At 32.7% G+C, this 16,850-nt stretch overlaps 1 protein-coding gene across 1 annotated transcript in view; it reads right to left on the minus strand.

Annotated features, from left to right (window-relative positions):
- The window catches only part of TECRL (trans-2,3-enoyl-CoA reductase like), a 125,618-nt gene that overhangs the window by 5,369 nt on the left and 103,399 nt on the right, over positions 1–16,850 (minus strand). Inside the window, exons 8-9 of the mRNA XM_063108083.1 lie at positions 15,463–15,506; positions 10,153–10,210 (exon numbers count right to left, since the gene is read on the minus strand). Of these exons, the coding sequence (XP_062964153.1) occupies positions 10,153–10,210; positions 15,463–15,506 (102 nt within the window). The remainder of the gene's footprint in view (positions 1–10,152; positions 10,211–15,462; positions 15,507–16,850) is intronic.

The following is a 16,850-nucleotide window of genomic DNA, read 5'->3' on the forward strand; positions in this document are numbered from 1 at the left end:
ATAGTCATGTTGCTGTATAATTGCAGAATATATAGGAATAACCAATTCCTTAAGATTCTAAATAAAACATACAAACATTATTTTTTGTGTTATAATAGTTGTAGCAATATTACATACTGAGCTTATAAAATCTGATTTAACAATTGTAGTCCTCTTCACATTCTCCTTCAGTATCAAAGAAGATACGTTTGGTTGAGGTTATTAAAAACCTCAAAATTCTCTTTGTATTAAATTAGCAAAAATCCAAAGGAATTTTATAAGAATGTCATTTATATCAGAAATGTTTGAACATCTCTCATAAGAGGATTGCACTGAATATCAGTATAGTTAATATTCAGAAATACCACACATAAGTTACTTCGGCTCGGCAATCAGGACTGTTATTTACAGCTCTCATGCTTAGCATATTGTCACTTGATTTTTGTTAGTTATTTTTTCCCTTTCAATTTTTTTTCAGGAAACATTTTAGATAACAAAGTTATAATGATTTCAAGATAAACTTTGAGCTGTGACATTTGTAAAAAGGTAAATATGAATTATAAAATTACTGTTTTATTCTCCATAGCAAGATTTAATTGGATTACAACTAATGTCTTTTAGTCATAACTCTAAAGTTAAAATGAAATGTCAGTCTCTTGTTTCTAAATTATAGCTATGGATGAACTATCAAAGTAAAAATGTATCTTAGTATTGTGCAGATTTTGTGCACTGCTCATTTCAAGATAAGGATAAACAAGTATGTCATTTAGTATCACTGATTATTTTGGTAACATTTATGTAAACATCTTTGTGTAATGTTCTTATTAAATCAAAAGAAAGATATTTGAGAAACAAACCCAAGTTATAGTCATTGAATTTCAGAGGTGAAGACACATACAAAATAATCTGGGTTGTGGCCTCTAGTTTATGAGTGTTCAGCCTCTGGAGGTGGTAGAGTGATCGAGAGTCCACAAGTCCACATTTTTTCGAGATGTAGTTTGTAGATTAAATAATAAATATGTCTTATGACACAGAGAAATATATGTATATAGATAGTATTGTTTCAAGAGTACACAGTATTATTGTGTACACTTATAAATGTATATGTATATAGATAGTATTGTTTCAATATAGATAGCACACAGATAGTATTGTTACTAATTATAGTATGTAATTTTAGGGATTACTAATTTAATACTTACCTTCTCATGATACATTCTCCCACCCTATCATTATTGTAATAGAGCTTTTATTAAATGAAGGCCAGAAGATTTTTTACACTAAAATGCTGTCCCACCCACGTTCTTCTTCAGCCATACAGGTCTTACTCCATTGCTTCAGGGAGTGCTACCGGCAGAGAACCTTCGACTCTCAGCGGCCTTTATGAAGACAGGATTGCCTGGCTGAAAAGAGCAATCTCACCAAGGTAACACTCACTTTTTGGTTTAGCCTTAAACCAAAGCAACCTCACCAATATCACAGTCACTTTTTGGTTTAGCCTTGACCAACATGGCAAATTGATGACTGAATTCAGGACAACACTGATTGCTCACCTCAGCTTTAGAACACCCCTATTGAGACTGTATTGCTTTCAATTTCCTACCTACCATCCCTAATTATGAAATCATTCCCTAGTAAACATCTTGAATGCTAATCTACATATCAGCATCTGTGTCCCAGAAAACCCAACTTACAGTTGGCACAAGGTGTGGCCCAAAAAGCAGATGGTGAAATGGCATTTTTAGACTTCAGTGACCTACCAACAAGCTTGCAGTGAGTACCCCATTTCTGGTGGTAGGTACAGAACAGACAGCTGCTAGTACAGACAGTTGTGGAGATGTAAAACCTTTTACTAGTGGTACGTTGGTATGGCATACTGGTAAAAGAGACTGCCTTATCTGTTCCAATATTAAGAGTAGAATTCAGGACAATTTCTATCAATATACTTGACAAAAATAGATAAAATTAAAACTGATAATTGGCAATTCAAAGTCAATTTGGAAAGCTAGAGGGGCTCTTTGGTAGTATACAAAGATGCTGTAATCTTCTACAATGAGAGGGCAGAGAAAGTTAAGAATCAGGCTGAGGATTTAATTCCAAGAATAGTCAAGCTCCAAAGAATATACATCTCCAATCCAAGGTGGGTCTGCTAACTCCCGGAGCCTGCAAAAGTGGCTTGTCCTCTCTTCTAAAGGTTAGCAGCCCCTTGCTTAAAGGCAATACAGAGCTTTAGGATGTTCCCCATCTCCCCTACTAGCTACTATCTATGATGAGGTTATATCAAAACGTAACCTACCTGAGGTTGTTCTGGGCCTGACAATGGGAAAAAAGGGATTATGCCCCAAAGGAGCCCTTCCCAACATGAACCAACAAATTATAGGAGAATAGACATGTGATTGGATTCTGAGAGTACTTGATAAGAAGGACAATTGGATAAAGGTAGGTTTATGTTTTTGGTGAACTCTCCTGGGATATAGGAGTAAATATTTTGCTAAAATTGTACAAACACAGTGACATGTTCCTGGAAGCATGAACAAAGCAATAGTCCATAGAAAGTGGAGAAGAAATGTTAGAATTTTGGGCCGAGCCTGTGGCGCACTCGGGAGACTGGGGCGCTGGGAGCGCGGAGACGCTCCCGCCGCGGGTTCGGATCCTATATAGGAATGGCAGGTGCCCTCACTGGCTGAGTGCCGGTCACGAAAAAGACAAAAAAAAAAAAAAAAAAAAAAGAAATGTTAGAATTTTCATGGCAGTCAGGGAAAGGTGGTGTTAATTGGCTTAGAGACAGGAATCCTGGAGTAGATAGTCTATATCAGGATGAAAAATGTGAGACGCTGCTAACTTGAGGAACTTTTTTTTCCCCATGTTCTATGCTCCTGTGTTCCATGAGAAGGCCAAAAGGATATACTATTTTCCAAAGCTATGATGAAAGCGTTAATGGAAAAGGCATCACCATCACCAAGATTAACGTTGGCTCTGTGCTATATCTGGCTGACTGTTAAGTGAAGTCATCTTAGAACTGGGATGACTAGTAGTGATTGAGATTAGAGGATCCCTTTCCTCCCCCAAATCAAAGCCAGTTCCAGTGATAGCAATTAATTGTCATAAGCCGTAAGGACTGGCAAGTTTGTAGTAGGTTTGATCCACAGAAAATTATGGCTGGAAAATAGAACACAATGTTCCTAGAGGCTAGATAGTTTGATACTCAACAATGCCACTGCTGAATTTGGTCAAAAAAATAGATAAATAAATTATAGACATATAATCAGGAGACTTGGGACAACTGGTACAATAAAAAAAAATCACTATTTTTTTTTTCCTAATTTGGGGGCTTGAATCCAAATTCACTGACGGAAATACAGTGTGGGACCCTAGGAGGAAAGACCCTAAAACACCAACACAAGTGTATATGATAATGATTCACACAATATTTCACTAAAATAACTTCACTAAATGACCTATGGTCATTTATTTTGGGAGCTGTATTCTATAGAAAGTGGAATACACCTGTATTCCAAGGATTGTTACACAAAGTGGGCCTGCTAGGTTCAATGTGGTCATTTCCCCAGACCATGAATAAATAACTAGAATGTACATACATTGTAGTTTGTACAACCTCCTCATTAGTTTCCTGGTCTTTGGTGCAGGAGCTATTTCAGTGTGAAAAGCCACTTGAAGCCTCTGAAATTGCACTCATTCTTCTGTAAATATAAAACAGTACGTCATCCCTGGGAGATATTAGTGCCACACTTAAGATCTGAAGTATGTTTGGGCAGTGTTCTCCATGATATCACCACTTAAGTCACTATTCTAGTCCCTGCAAAAGTCAAATGTATGTTGGAGGAGGAGAGTGCAATACTGCAAACTTGATCAAGTATTATCTACCACTGCAACTGATTATCAGATATTAACCTTTGCTGAAGCAGATTAACCCAGCCTTGGATATGGACATAGCCACTCAGTTGACAAAGGCATTTTTTTTCATCTTTCCTAGAAAAGGAAATCAGTGAAATTTTCTTTCCCTTAAAATGTCCAATAGCATACATTTACAGGATTTTTCTAGGTTTACTTTAATGTACTCTCTCTCTCTCATGAAATAGCTCAAGGAAACCTAAACTGATTGGATATCGCACTGAATATCACACTTTTGTATTAGGTCAATGACATTATGCGTAGAAATGGCTAGCATGTTGAAGGCCTTACTAAGACTTGTGTGGTCTAATGGTAGCAGAGGAATTAATCAACACTACATAGATTTAGGGGTCCATATACCAATAAAATGTTTAGAGGCCAAATTATTGTAAGACATCCCCTCCAAAACAGAGGAAATATATTGCAATTTATATCACCCCCTACCCTTCCCACCACACACCTTAAGAAGGAAGCAAAATGACTTCTAGACCTTTTCCAGTTAGGGAGGTATCATATGACACACCAGAGAAAACTGTCTTGAACCATATACTTTGTAGTACAAAAAGCTGCAGTATTTGTGTAGAGCTCAAGGGAGAAAATTTGCAGCAGGCTAAAGTTTTAGTAAAGGCATTCCTGCACTTGGGCCTTATAATCAGGTAGATTCTACATACTGAATCTATCAAAGGTGGAAAAAGTCAATGTGTGGTGCTTATTGCAAACCACAATGGGATAATGACAATAATAAACCCTGACATTCTAGATCAAGGCCATGCCATTCATAGTGGAGAATTATATCTCTTTGAGAAAAAAGTCCTAGAATACTACTGAATCCTGGTAAAGTTGAAGGCCCTACTCTAGGGATACTAAGCGACCATGTAGACCTAACTGTGCATCATAAACTGAGTTATGTTGGACATATCAAGTCATAGGTTGGGTGAGCCCCAACATAATCCATTGTAAGATGGAAGTGGTATATTTGGAATCAAACATAGGTAGGACAATAGAGTACAAGCAAACTGCATTAGCAGATATCCCAGACAACCATGTCAGCCACCACCATGGAACTGATGTGTCTCCTTCAACTCACACATTTCACACACACCTATCCCTTAAGGCCAGTTGACAAAAAAAGAAAAGGCTGAACTTGGTTAAGAGATGTGTTGGCTGGTATGTGGGTGTAGGTTAAAAAGGCATGGCAGCTGCAATATAGTCATATTCAAAGTTCGCACTAAAAGACAATTAGGGGGAAGTTTCCTAATGGGCCAAGTTTCTGGAGTTGAAAAAGATGTGTCCAAGTATGCAGTACACATAGAATCACAGGCATTGGCAAATGAACAAACAAGTCAGGGTTGTACAAGCATGCTCATTAATATAAAAGTGGCCAGGAAGTGTGCAGATCTTTCCATCACCTGTTAATACCCAACAAGGAACATCTATAATGGGAGAGCAATAAACAACAGGTAGAAACAATAACTCAGCCAGTTGATGACAGCCAGCCTCTGTAATGGACTACCTCAGTCTGATAAATGGGTGTGTGACTGGATTGTGGTGGCAGGGATGGAAGCTATGTGTGGGCTCAATAGCATGAGCTCCTACTTACACAGGAAGATAAAATTATTGCTGCTGCTAAGTGTACAATCTGCTAGCAAATAAGAAAAACAGTGAGACCATAATAAGGCACCATCCGTCATGAGGGCTAACTAGTAATCTGATGGGAAGTTGATGTATTGGACTCCATTTATTCTGAAAGGAGCAGCAATTCTTATTTACAGAAAAAGACACATACTCTGAGAATGTTTTTTTTTTTTCTTTCCTTCTTTTAGGTCCCAATCCAATCATATTATCTGAGGAATTACACAGTATTTGATAAATTAACATATATCCTTCATAACATACTGTTAGTTTAAGGCATTCGCTTTTCAAAAAGGAAATCAAGGAGTAGGCCCTTAACAAAACCACTTCTCATATGAAATACAACATTATCAAAAAGTTGCCAACATTGATAGATTGATGGACTTATCTGTCGAGGACACATCTAAAGTGCCCAACTTAGAAACAAGGTACACCATTAAACCAACTACAAACCTTACCTTATAAATGAATGGGTACTTCTTCAGTGTCCCATAACAGAACATACCCCATTTGAGAACAAGGATCTCCAAACCTGAACACCTCAAAGTTCTGAAGACAGAATCATTTTCTATTGGCAGAATAATTGGCACTGATCATCAAGAGGAGACAAACCTGCTGTTGTACAATGGAATAAGAAGAGTGTATTCTGTTTCTATTAATCCACTTGGACACTTCTTGGTACTCCCTTGACCCATGAACAAGAGCTACATCCATGTCCTGAAATAGGTGTGGAAACATAATCTCAAGTCATCAAGATAAGGGTTCAGATGAGGCCAACAGATAATCCCTGAGTTGTCAAATATGCCAGCTGAGGGTTAGAAAAATCTAGGGGTTGATGAAGGAAGAAGATGGTGCAAATATATTGGGATCATGTGCACCAATGAAGATTTTACAGTTTGGCACTGGCATTTCTCTTTTAAATTTCCCCCATAGACAGAGGACCATTAACATCGTGGTGGAGCTGCTTCCAGAGAGTATACAAAGAAGTGAATTTGTGAAAGAAAAGGAGTAGACTGTTGGACACTGAGATATGTTGCCGTGATCTCCATTAAGAAGGATGGACTTCTTCCATAAGTGCTGTTAGTGCTGGTAGCAGAAAGATCTCAACTGTCAGATCCTCTGGGATGACGGCCTTCTCTAAAAAGAGCTGCCTTTTCCAAGGTTATTTCCCTTTCCTGGGGAGACCACATTCAATTTACTTGGTCTCCAGTTACTCCAACTCAGAACAACTATAAAATGTTATCCTGGCTTCAGATATCCTGTAGAGTTGACTGAAGCCACCCTTGTGATCGCCTCACAGATTAACTTACCCCTTGCCATAAATTTCCTCACTCCCTAATATGCCTCTTTCAAACTATGTTCCATATCAAATTCTGCCTCCTGCAGAAGACAATTTGTAACACCTTGTTTAAACGATTAATAATAAATAGTATCTCTGTGCATGGCCCGTGCCAAAGGCACAACTACTAGAAATTACTACAAACTTTAATTAATTTGTAAGTGGGAAAATAAAAATCCAATAGCAGCAGAGACTCATTTAGAGTTGACACAGGAACCGATATTTGAAGAAAGATTTATAGAAGGAAAAGGAATGTATTGGGTATGTAGGTATCCAGAATTCATGATCAGAAAATGAGAGTCCACCCCCATAAAAAGATATAAGACCTTATATATCATAACGTGAATACGGAGAACTGAAATGAAATAATTTGAAGTAGTGAGTCCAGAGGCTTTCATCTTGGAAGGGACTTTTTCCCAGAGAAGAAACAGTAACATGGGAGGGCAGCTCACATGGAAAGGCATCATTTAGAGGCTTGGAAAGGAAAGGGAAAAAAAGAAACAAGTTCTGGAAATCAAAGAATTTGTAAAACAAAAGAATATTGGATCAAAAGATGAAATAAAACACACCCCTCCTAGTTTTCTACAGCACACTTTTGTAGAGACCACTTCAGTCACCCCATCTGTTAAACAATTTGTTATTTTTCTTCAAGGACAATTTACACATTTAAAAATAAACATAAATTGCTCAGCATTTATATAAACCTTCCATGTGAATAAAATAGAAAGTTTAATTTTTTTTTTGCTGATAAAAAATAACTCTTCCTCAAAAAAGAAAACTGTTAACAGAATACCCAACCCCCACACACATTTGCAACTAACGAAGAACATAATCATTAAAAAATTCTAAAACTCAAAGTAGTTATGAGTAAGGCAGGATATAAAAAGTAAGAGTTGATTGGATTCATAAAAAAAATGTAGTAAAAACTCTTAGTAATATGGGATATATTTCAATTTGCTAAAAGGTGGCATATTCAATAGAATAGGGCATATTAAATAGATGAAAAAAAATAGACAAAAAAAAAAAAAAAGAAGAATGTGATAGAGAAGCCACAGGCAGAGGATATAACATAGGTAGAATTTAACCTCCCTGACACTCTACAATGTAACAAAATTAATTTTAATAGTATGAGTAAAATTCAAGAAAACGTTCTATAACTATAAAAAGACAGGAATCAACCTACTAGAAGATTACCTAATGCTCCTAAGGAAAATAATTTGGAATGATCAACTCCAAGGCACATGCTAAAAATGAGTAGGCTTTTGCAATAAAGAAAACGTCATTTGAGTCTCAAAGCAAAAAGATCAAGACATTTGACAAAACAGAGAAAATTACGTTGGCTTTTAATTTCTCAAGATTCTCAAGAGAAATATACAAAGCAGATAAAGAGTAGAATGAACATTAAAGGATGGAGGATTTCTAACATGACCAATTTCAAAATTACTGAATGACAAAATTTTCACTTTCAAATGATGACATTATATTCCAGATAGATGAAGAATCTTGAGCAGGGTCACATTTTTAGTGGGCCAGAGTTAAGACTAAAATTTGTAATATTTAGAACTTTGCCAGTGTTAGCATTTTTATTAGATTCTATGTGTTTGCTTCCACACTGAAAAAAAAAAAAAAAATAGACTTTCAGAAATTTTTCATATGGGAGTTCACATACCTCCAAGGAGAATTCAGTCTATCTATGAATTTGGATCAGATAAAAATAGCATTCAAACTCCTAATGAAATAATGAAATATAGGCTTTACATCAATGCAAATGAAGACAAAAAACCACAGTAATATTTGAATTACATGTATTTTTTTCACCAAGGTAAAAGCACAGACATTTTCAAATCATAACAGTTTTTTTTTAGGTACCCATATATATATATATATATATAATTGATAATCATCAATACCCATAAAGTAGTCTTCCAATGTTATGTAATGTTGTAATAAAAACATTCTATTACATCTTTTTACATATATTCATGTGTATTTTAATACAATAATTTTCCTTCTTAATTCTATGTATTTGATGTAACTATTATTCTGGAAAGTGTTTAATATGATTCATTAGCATGTTAGAAATGTGCAAGGCAAGAAAATGTTAGAAAAGTTTCAGGTAGGTATTAAAACATACTTGAAGAGACAAATATGAGTATACCTGTATGATTTTAGCTGGATTGGTAATAACATGAAGTCCAAATGTTGGCCATTTCTATTAGATATTTACAATTATTGTTATATATACATATTATTATTGTATAGAGGAAGCAGTTGGAAATTCCTACATATAATTGGACCTAAATGAGAGGACTGATTTACCAAAATGTCTGTAAATAATATAGACATAGTAAGTTTTTTCAAATATATTTAGCTAACTACTAAATTTTAAATGCTATTCCAGGCACTTCTATTTAAGTGCCATAGAGTTTTTCAAAGAAAGTTCATATTTTTTTTAAACAAAGTTGTCATTTGAAATGTAATGGGATTATATAAAGCATTGTATAAATTAGATTAAAACTGAAAGTTAAGTAATTTGGATATTCATCAATTGATTTCTTACTGCTTTACTTTTTAATCATTAGTTTACTTTTCACATATTTAAGTGAGATTGTCGTTTGGGGTGTTTGTGGGGGTGTGACGCTTGGAAGCACAATTCTTTTTAGAGAAATCATTAGGAAATATGATTGACACTTTGGACGTGTTGTCTCCCCACAAAACTCATATGGAAATCTGATTCCCAATATGGGAATATTGGGAGCTGTGTCAGTCATGGGGGTGGATCCCTCGTGAATGGATTAACACTCTCCCTGGGGATGGAGGTAGTGAGTGAGTTCTCGTTCTATTAGTTCCTGAGAGAGCTGGTTTTTTAAAGAGCCCTGGCACCTCCCCTCTCTCTCTCTCTTGCTTCCTCTTACCACGTGATCTGCTTGTACCCACCAGCTGCCTGCCACTTTCTGCCTTGAGTAGAAGCAGCCTGAGGCCTGTGCCAGATGCAGCTGTCCCAGAATCACAGGCCGAATAAACCTCTGTTCTTTATAAATTACGCAGTCTCAGGTATTCTGTTATAGCAACACAAAACAGACTAATACAATGAGTTAGTTCAAATATTTGAAAAACTTAGACATAAAAGGGTAAAAATTGTGGTATACTATCTTAAGTGAAACACTATAAAGTGAAAGAACTATTGCTATTTTTCTTTTTAAAAAATTGTTCACATAAGGCTTTTAAACAATAATTATTAACAGAATTCACTCTAGAGAAGGTTTTCTTTTTTTAAAAAAGGAACTAACCTGTATGTTTAGGATGAGCCAATATTACGTTGATGAAGTGATTCCCAGCTTCACAAATCTGTAAAACATTTTAAGCCTTTTGAGTGTAATAAGTCTGTACCTATTTTTAAACTGCATTCTAGATACATAAAATCCATGTAATGTATTAATTACAAAGATTCAAGATATTTTTGCTCTAATTGTAAGGAGAGGATATTTTAATATAAAATTATATAACAATAAAAGAAGCTGTTTGTGGGCATCACCATAATTAGTCACAATGAGTTAGAATTTCTGAAGATATTCTTGACATTTTTTGATAACCAGGTTTAAATTGCCTTGTTAATCAGGTAATGGTGATTATCTGCTTTGTACTTGTTACTGCGTGTAGATTTTCATACCACAAAGAGACAACTCATGCTGCTGAAGACAGACTTGGCTTAGGTTTATATATTCTCAGTTCATTAACACAGTAGCAACATTTCTAGTGCAAGGGTGAAAGTTTGCTTGACTCCCAACTGATTTCAGTTCAGTTCAGGAAACCTATTGTAAGCAGTACTGCCCCACAAAGACACTTGCTTGTCATCTGACTTCTTGATGTGATGTCAGTAGGCAGCCACTATGGTCCTCTAAGGAGTAAAGACATACCACCATCTCCTAGGCCTAATAATGCTCCCAATTTGCAACATGTACCCTGTGGAGGTAAGACCCTTCATTTCTCTACCATATATACCTTATCTGATGTAACATAAAGTTGTGTTCAATATATACATATTATGTTATTGATAACAGATTGTTATTCAAAATCTTGTTTGTTTAGATACATTCAACTTTTAACTACAATATATCCCTGAATGCCCTATTAACTCAGTGTCTTTAATACTAATAATCTCTTAAAATATATCTGATTTTGTTCTTTTCTTTTCAACCATTTGTATGCATTTCTTCACATTTAAGAATAGTGCCACAGATTTTAATTTCTAGATGATCCTCACACTGAATAACTAGCATCTATTACATACACTAACCATGCAGTAAATGATTAAAAACACACATGTGATGTTTTTCCTCAGGAATAATTTTTACATTAGCTTTGAAATTATATATTCTAACAACTATAATTTTTATGATTTTATATACAGTAGCCGCTGATTTTAACTTAAATCAATACTATAGTGAGGAGTTCATTTTAGCTGAAAATTAATAATAATTATAACGAATTATAATAAAATGAATAACATAATATCTGTATTAATTTTACATCATTAATTTTCTAACTAGTTTTCAAAATAAATATTTTATAAGTTTAACCAAATTTAGGTATAAAGGTTGAGTCCTATATATGTTATTTTTTATATCAAATGCTTTAGGGTATTTGAAAGGAAACTAAAATGGCAAATGATGGGAATACTCAAGTCCAAAATTTTAAATCTCCTGTAATAAATAGATGTAAATCCTTTTATTGGTATCTATTAATAGTAGGCAAAGCATCAGAAAAAAATTTATCATGACCAAACTTAAGCTGATCTCTTTGAATGACCGCATTTAACTTTGCAACATTTTTCATTTTTTATTTATCTCGTCCATAAATTCTAAATTCTCACAAGCAGTTCATGGGCCTTTCTGTGTTTCCCATGGAAAAGACCCACTCTCCTCTGCCTTTATTAAAAGCTATGATAAATTATTCCCAGCATCCTCTCTCTAATCAGAATTTTCCTCTTTGATGCCTGAAGTTCTTTTCAGCTAAATGTTATAAGAGAACGTGTGCCCACTTGATAAGAGCATATATCTTCTTGCTTCTCCAAGAATATTTGCATTTTAATAGTCAAAAAAATGCTAAGTGAGTGAATAACTAATGGTGATACTGGACACAGAGAGGAAAAACTAGGGAAAAGTATGACTTTCAGTACTTTGTAAACCATGTTTTATACGTCAAAATGTATTCCTCCCATTATTGAAGACAGTAAGAAAAGCAAGGGAAAATTCATTTTTTGGTGAAACAGTGTACACAGAATTGGCAAAACATAAATGCTTCTGAAGAGTAAAAATAAGGTTGAGAGGAAAATTAGATAAAGGAAACAATTGTTATCTATGTAAGTTATATTTTGTTTGCAATTATGATTTTAGAGTTTTACTTGTTGCATTTTGGGTGAGATTGGATTCAGAGAATGAAGAGGGGTCATGAAAACGTGAAGAGACTAAATTATAGAGTGTACTCACAATATTTACAGCAGAAAAACAAAGTTATACCTAAACTTTGTGGAGAAAGTTATTCTGATGCCTTTGTAAATTTGCTTAAATGTGATTCTGCTTGATTTTTCTGTGTGTTTATGATCTCTGAACATATTTGAGGGATCAAAGTTACATTGAGAGCCAGAAAGAATTTAAACAAAAGCTGATAAAATTTTCTCAGAATATAGTATACAATTGGCAAAACCTAACAAAATCAAAGAATTTTCCTCAAAAAAATTAACATTGTAAAGTATGTTATTTTGCTTACAATTTTTTAAATATATTAGGAAACTCAGAAAAGCAGTAGGAAAAAATCAGAGAGAGCCTAAAAGAAAATTATAATTGTTAATAGTCCACAAAATAGATGATTCACACATGAATAATTGAGAATTAACTATAATCGGATTCATAATGGTTCTAATATATTATCTTCTAACTAGGCCATATTTTTTCAGTTCTACATAACAACAGAACCAAAACTAACTTTATATGAATAATGTCCTTTTCAAAACATATATAAGTAAAGAGTTCAGAGACCAATAAATGACACTAGGAAGTTTTGAAAATTTAACATTTTATTAGCAAAAATTTAGTACTTGAAATTGATATTGGCATTTTCTGATTGAATTGTATATTGTACACAAATAATCTATTAATTTTTTCTTTGTTCCTTCTGTACAATAATTTATTCTACTATATACTGTTAGTTTTAATATAAAATAAAATCATCGAACTTTTAATTTTAATATAAAATGATTTAAAATGCATTGAACTTAAAATAAGTTGCTTATTCTTTCCAAATCATTTGCACGTATGTTATTTGTGGTAAACCTCAAATGTACATATGCATGGCTTCAGTTATTATGAATGAAAAAATCAACTTTAAATTTCAGAATATTATACTCACAATGAATGATAGTCTTCTTCAAGTTAGGGGATCGTATGCAAACTTGATTAGATCATTAATTACTATATCCTGTATTAAAATCAATTTTTTAAAACATATCTTAATATCATATGTTATTTGTGAAAGTTAAATATGTCTTACACTGATCATTATTAAGAAATTCTAGGGCTAGTAGGCTGTTTTGATTTGTCATTACAATTTATACTTATAAGAGAGTCACAGCAGCCCTTCTGTCTCATTTCTAATTTTGATTTTCTATGGAAAGCAATTACATTCAATATTTTTACTTTTAAGTAATATTTTCACATTATTCAATACTATCTATAATTAGAAGCACAGTTTTTTAATTTCTTAACAAATCAATCTTAGAAAAGAATCTTTATATATAAATATCATAAAAATCTAGAACTCGTCATATCTTTAAATTATGATTGAAATGCACAATGTTTGTTACGTGCTTAGACATGTGGAATTAACATTATCACATTTATCTAACACCTCCGTATTGAATGTAGCCTATGTTACTATTTATCAGTATTTATGTAGTTTTGCTTCTTGGGCCTTACTAATTTTTGCTTAGAGTAATGTGTAAAGTAGGACTGATTAATAAAAGCATACGTGAAGAGGAAGAACCAGTAGCTAACAAGTTGGAGTCTTTAAAAGTCTCTGGGAGAAAAAAAGTATATATTGCAAGCTATTAGAATTTTGCTTATTTCTAATTATGCCTCTTTTAACTTTTTAAAAATATATACTAAAATTATGACATGAATTTTTTAAAAGTCTATAAAGTTTATTAAAATTTTTCTTTTATTAAATTTTTTGAGAAAAGTGAAGAAATACATATATAGCTATACCTTAAATGAGAAAAAGGAAAAAATCAAGAATATTATATTAAAAGAAAGTTGTCAATAATTACACAGAAATAAATTATAGTAAACAGGTTGCAAAAAAAAGTGGAAAACATCAAAAGAAGGAGAAAAATCAAGAGAATCAGATATTAATCTAAAAACAACATATATAAGGCTCAAATATGTGGTTATTGTTTGTTTATCCATGAATTCATTATTACATTTGCTCAAATTTACTGTGTAGTTAATATGAGGAGAACAGTAGTCTTGATATTATACAGATTAGCAATAAAGGTATTTCAGCGAATGAACCATTGATTACTCTCTATGAACAATATGCATACATAAATAAGAAATTCGAAGTCTGTAATATATTACAACATATTTGCTGAATAAATTCTAAATAAAGAAATAATTTGTGTTATTCATTCAAGCAGGTAATGAGTCCCTACTTTATGCAAAACCAAGGGCTCAAAATATACTCTCACAACCACCATAGTAGAGGCTGTTATTAGCTGAACTATTAACTAAAATACACAAACAGACACAAACATGCAGAGGGTCATATGAAAGCTCTTTGCAAAGTATGGTGGGTGATTTATTCCTTATATGAAATGGTGGGATATATAAAATGGTGGGATATAAGTTGAATACAAACTTCACAAGGGACATGGACTTGTATATGAATCATGGAAGTTAATCAAGAGCAGGAATGAAGGAAAAATATGAACAAAGGGTGAAAGTATGGAGTTATACCATGTACAAGAGCTAAGTAAATGTGTCTAACAAAATTACTTCATTTATGAAATAATTAAGAACCTTGCGTACCCAGATTGTTTTGTACACAATTCAATGAGTTCATATCTCTGATTACATAGAATGGTCTAAAGAACTAGACTAAGAACAATTTGGAAAGAGCCATATTTTATTTTAAAAAGCAGAGTTTTATCTTCATCTTAAATTAGTTAAATTAGCAATTGTGCCAAAGTAGTCTCTGGGTGTTTATCTGTTAGACCTGTAAAAATTTTTGCTCCTAGAGGTTTATAAATTGGTAAATATGTAGACAATAGGAAGAATCACTGAGTATATTTTCTAAATATTTACTATATTTCATATAATTCTAATTATCCTTTATAGATGACTACAACATTTTGATTAGATTTAGAAAGCTAAGGACTCGATTATAGGAAGTTACATGATTTATACTTCATTTTATACCATTATGTATATGATATAAAATATATCATTTTCTACATGGCAATTCCTCAAATACAATCTGTTTTGTATTCTTAATAACAGCAAAATTACTGCAGAAAAAGCAAATATATAAAAAAAAATACATACCAGAAAATTGATAGCAGATACTGTGACTTGCCTGTTTCCAAATGCTAGAGTAGAAAAAGGAGATGTCATGCAAATACTTATATTTTGGATTGTCAACTATATAGACATAATTTAGGGAATATTTATTGAATATAAATATCTTCTAATCCATAGTACTGTGTGGTATATAATTGACCTTTAAGATAATACTTTTGCAATCTGAAGTGCTGAAAATATTTTTGCTTTCCACATGTACTTTTCTTCCAGTAACCTAATGGTATTTAGCATGCAAATGGGATCTATTATTAGTTTGTGTTATTAAACTCTTTGAATGAAGTTCTAATCTCTCTCATTCCTCATTTTAAAAAGCACACTTAGTATGGTCTAGCATATAACAGCACCCAGTGATATCTCTTGTTTCTAATTTTTATTAATAAAAATAATAATGCTAATAATAATAATTTGTGTTTTTCATCAATGTTTTATAAACAAGATATTAAGTGTTTTATAATTTTATCATAAAAATAAACATATGAGGCATGTACTATTTTTCTTAGCTGAAAATAAAGAAAACTATAGATAATATACATTTCCAAAATCCCTTAAAGAGTAATGGACAAAGTAGGATTTAAAACAATGTCCTAAAGGCATCTCGCTAATGGTGGAGAAGTTGGAAAACACAGAAATACTTAGAGGTATTTGATAAACTCCTGTGTATTAGCAGTTGCATTTCTTTTTTCTTGTTATATGTGTATGACTGTGTGCATATAAGTTGTATTTATTTATACAAACACATTACAAATAAAAATTAATATTATGTCTCATTTTGAAAATTTCATTTTTTACCTAAGAATATAAAGATTTTCCCCAAAATAATTATTAAACATTCACTACTACCACTGTAATAAAATCTGCATTATAATGCATGATGTGGCTAACCCTCAAAATATTGACTATTATCTAATTGCTGCTGAACTAGGGTTACTTTAATTTTATGTTTGATAAATAATACTCCTTTGAACATATATATAATGCTATTAGTAAAGTTCTATTTTCTCGGACTAGAGATTTGAAAGTATATTTTAGTTAAAGGTTATATAAATATTTATGCATGGATATATTTGCATAAGATACATATATGAAATATATGTACATGTATTTGAAGTTTTATTTTTAAAAGTGCATGTATTTAATTATAAAATAAAATACATGAATGGAGACTATTTAGGAAATAGAGAAAAGTATAAAAAGAAAATAAAATGCATTAAAAATCCCATAAACTATGGAAAACCATGGTTAAAATTCTGATATTTCCCCTTGGACATGTTCATATCTGTTGCATGTTTTCCAACATTTGATGCAATTTTATAACCACCTTTCCTTTTAATTTTATGTTGTATGCATTTTGT

The sequence above is a fragment of the Cynocephalus volans genome, chromosome 9 (genome assembly GCF_027409185.1).
Source record: "Cynocephalus volans isolate mCynVol1 chromosome 9, mCynVol1.pri, whole genome shotgun sequence".
Classification (NCBI taxonomy): Eukaryota; Metazoa; Chordata; class Mammalia; order Dermoptera; family Cynocephalidae; genus Cynocephalus; species Cynocephalus volans.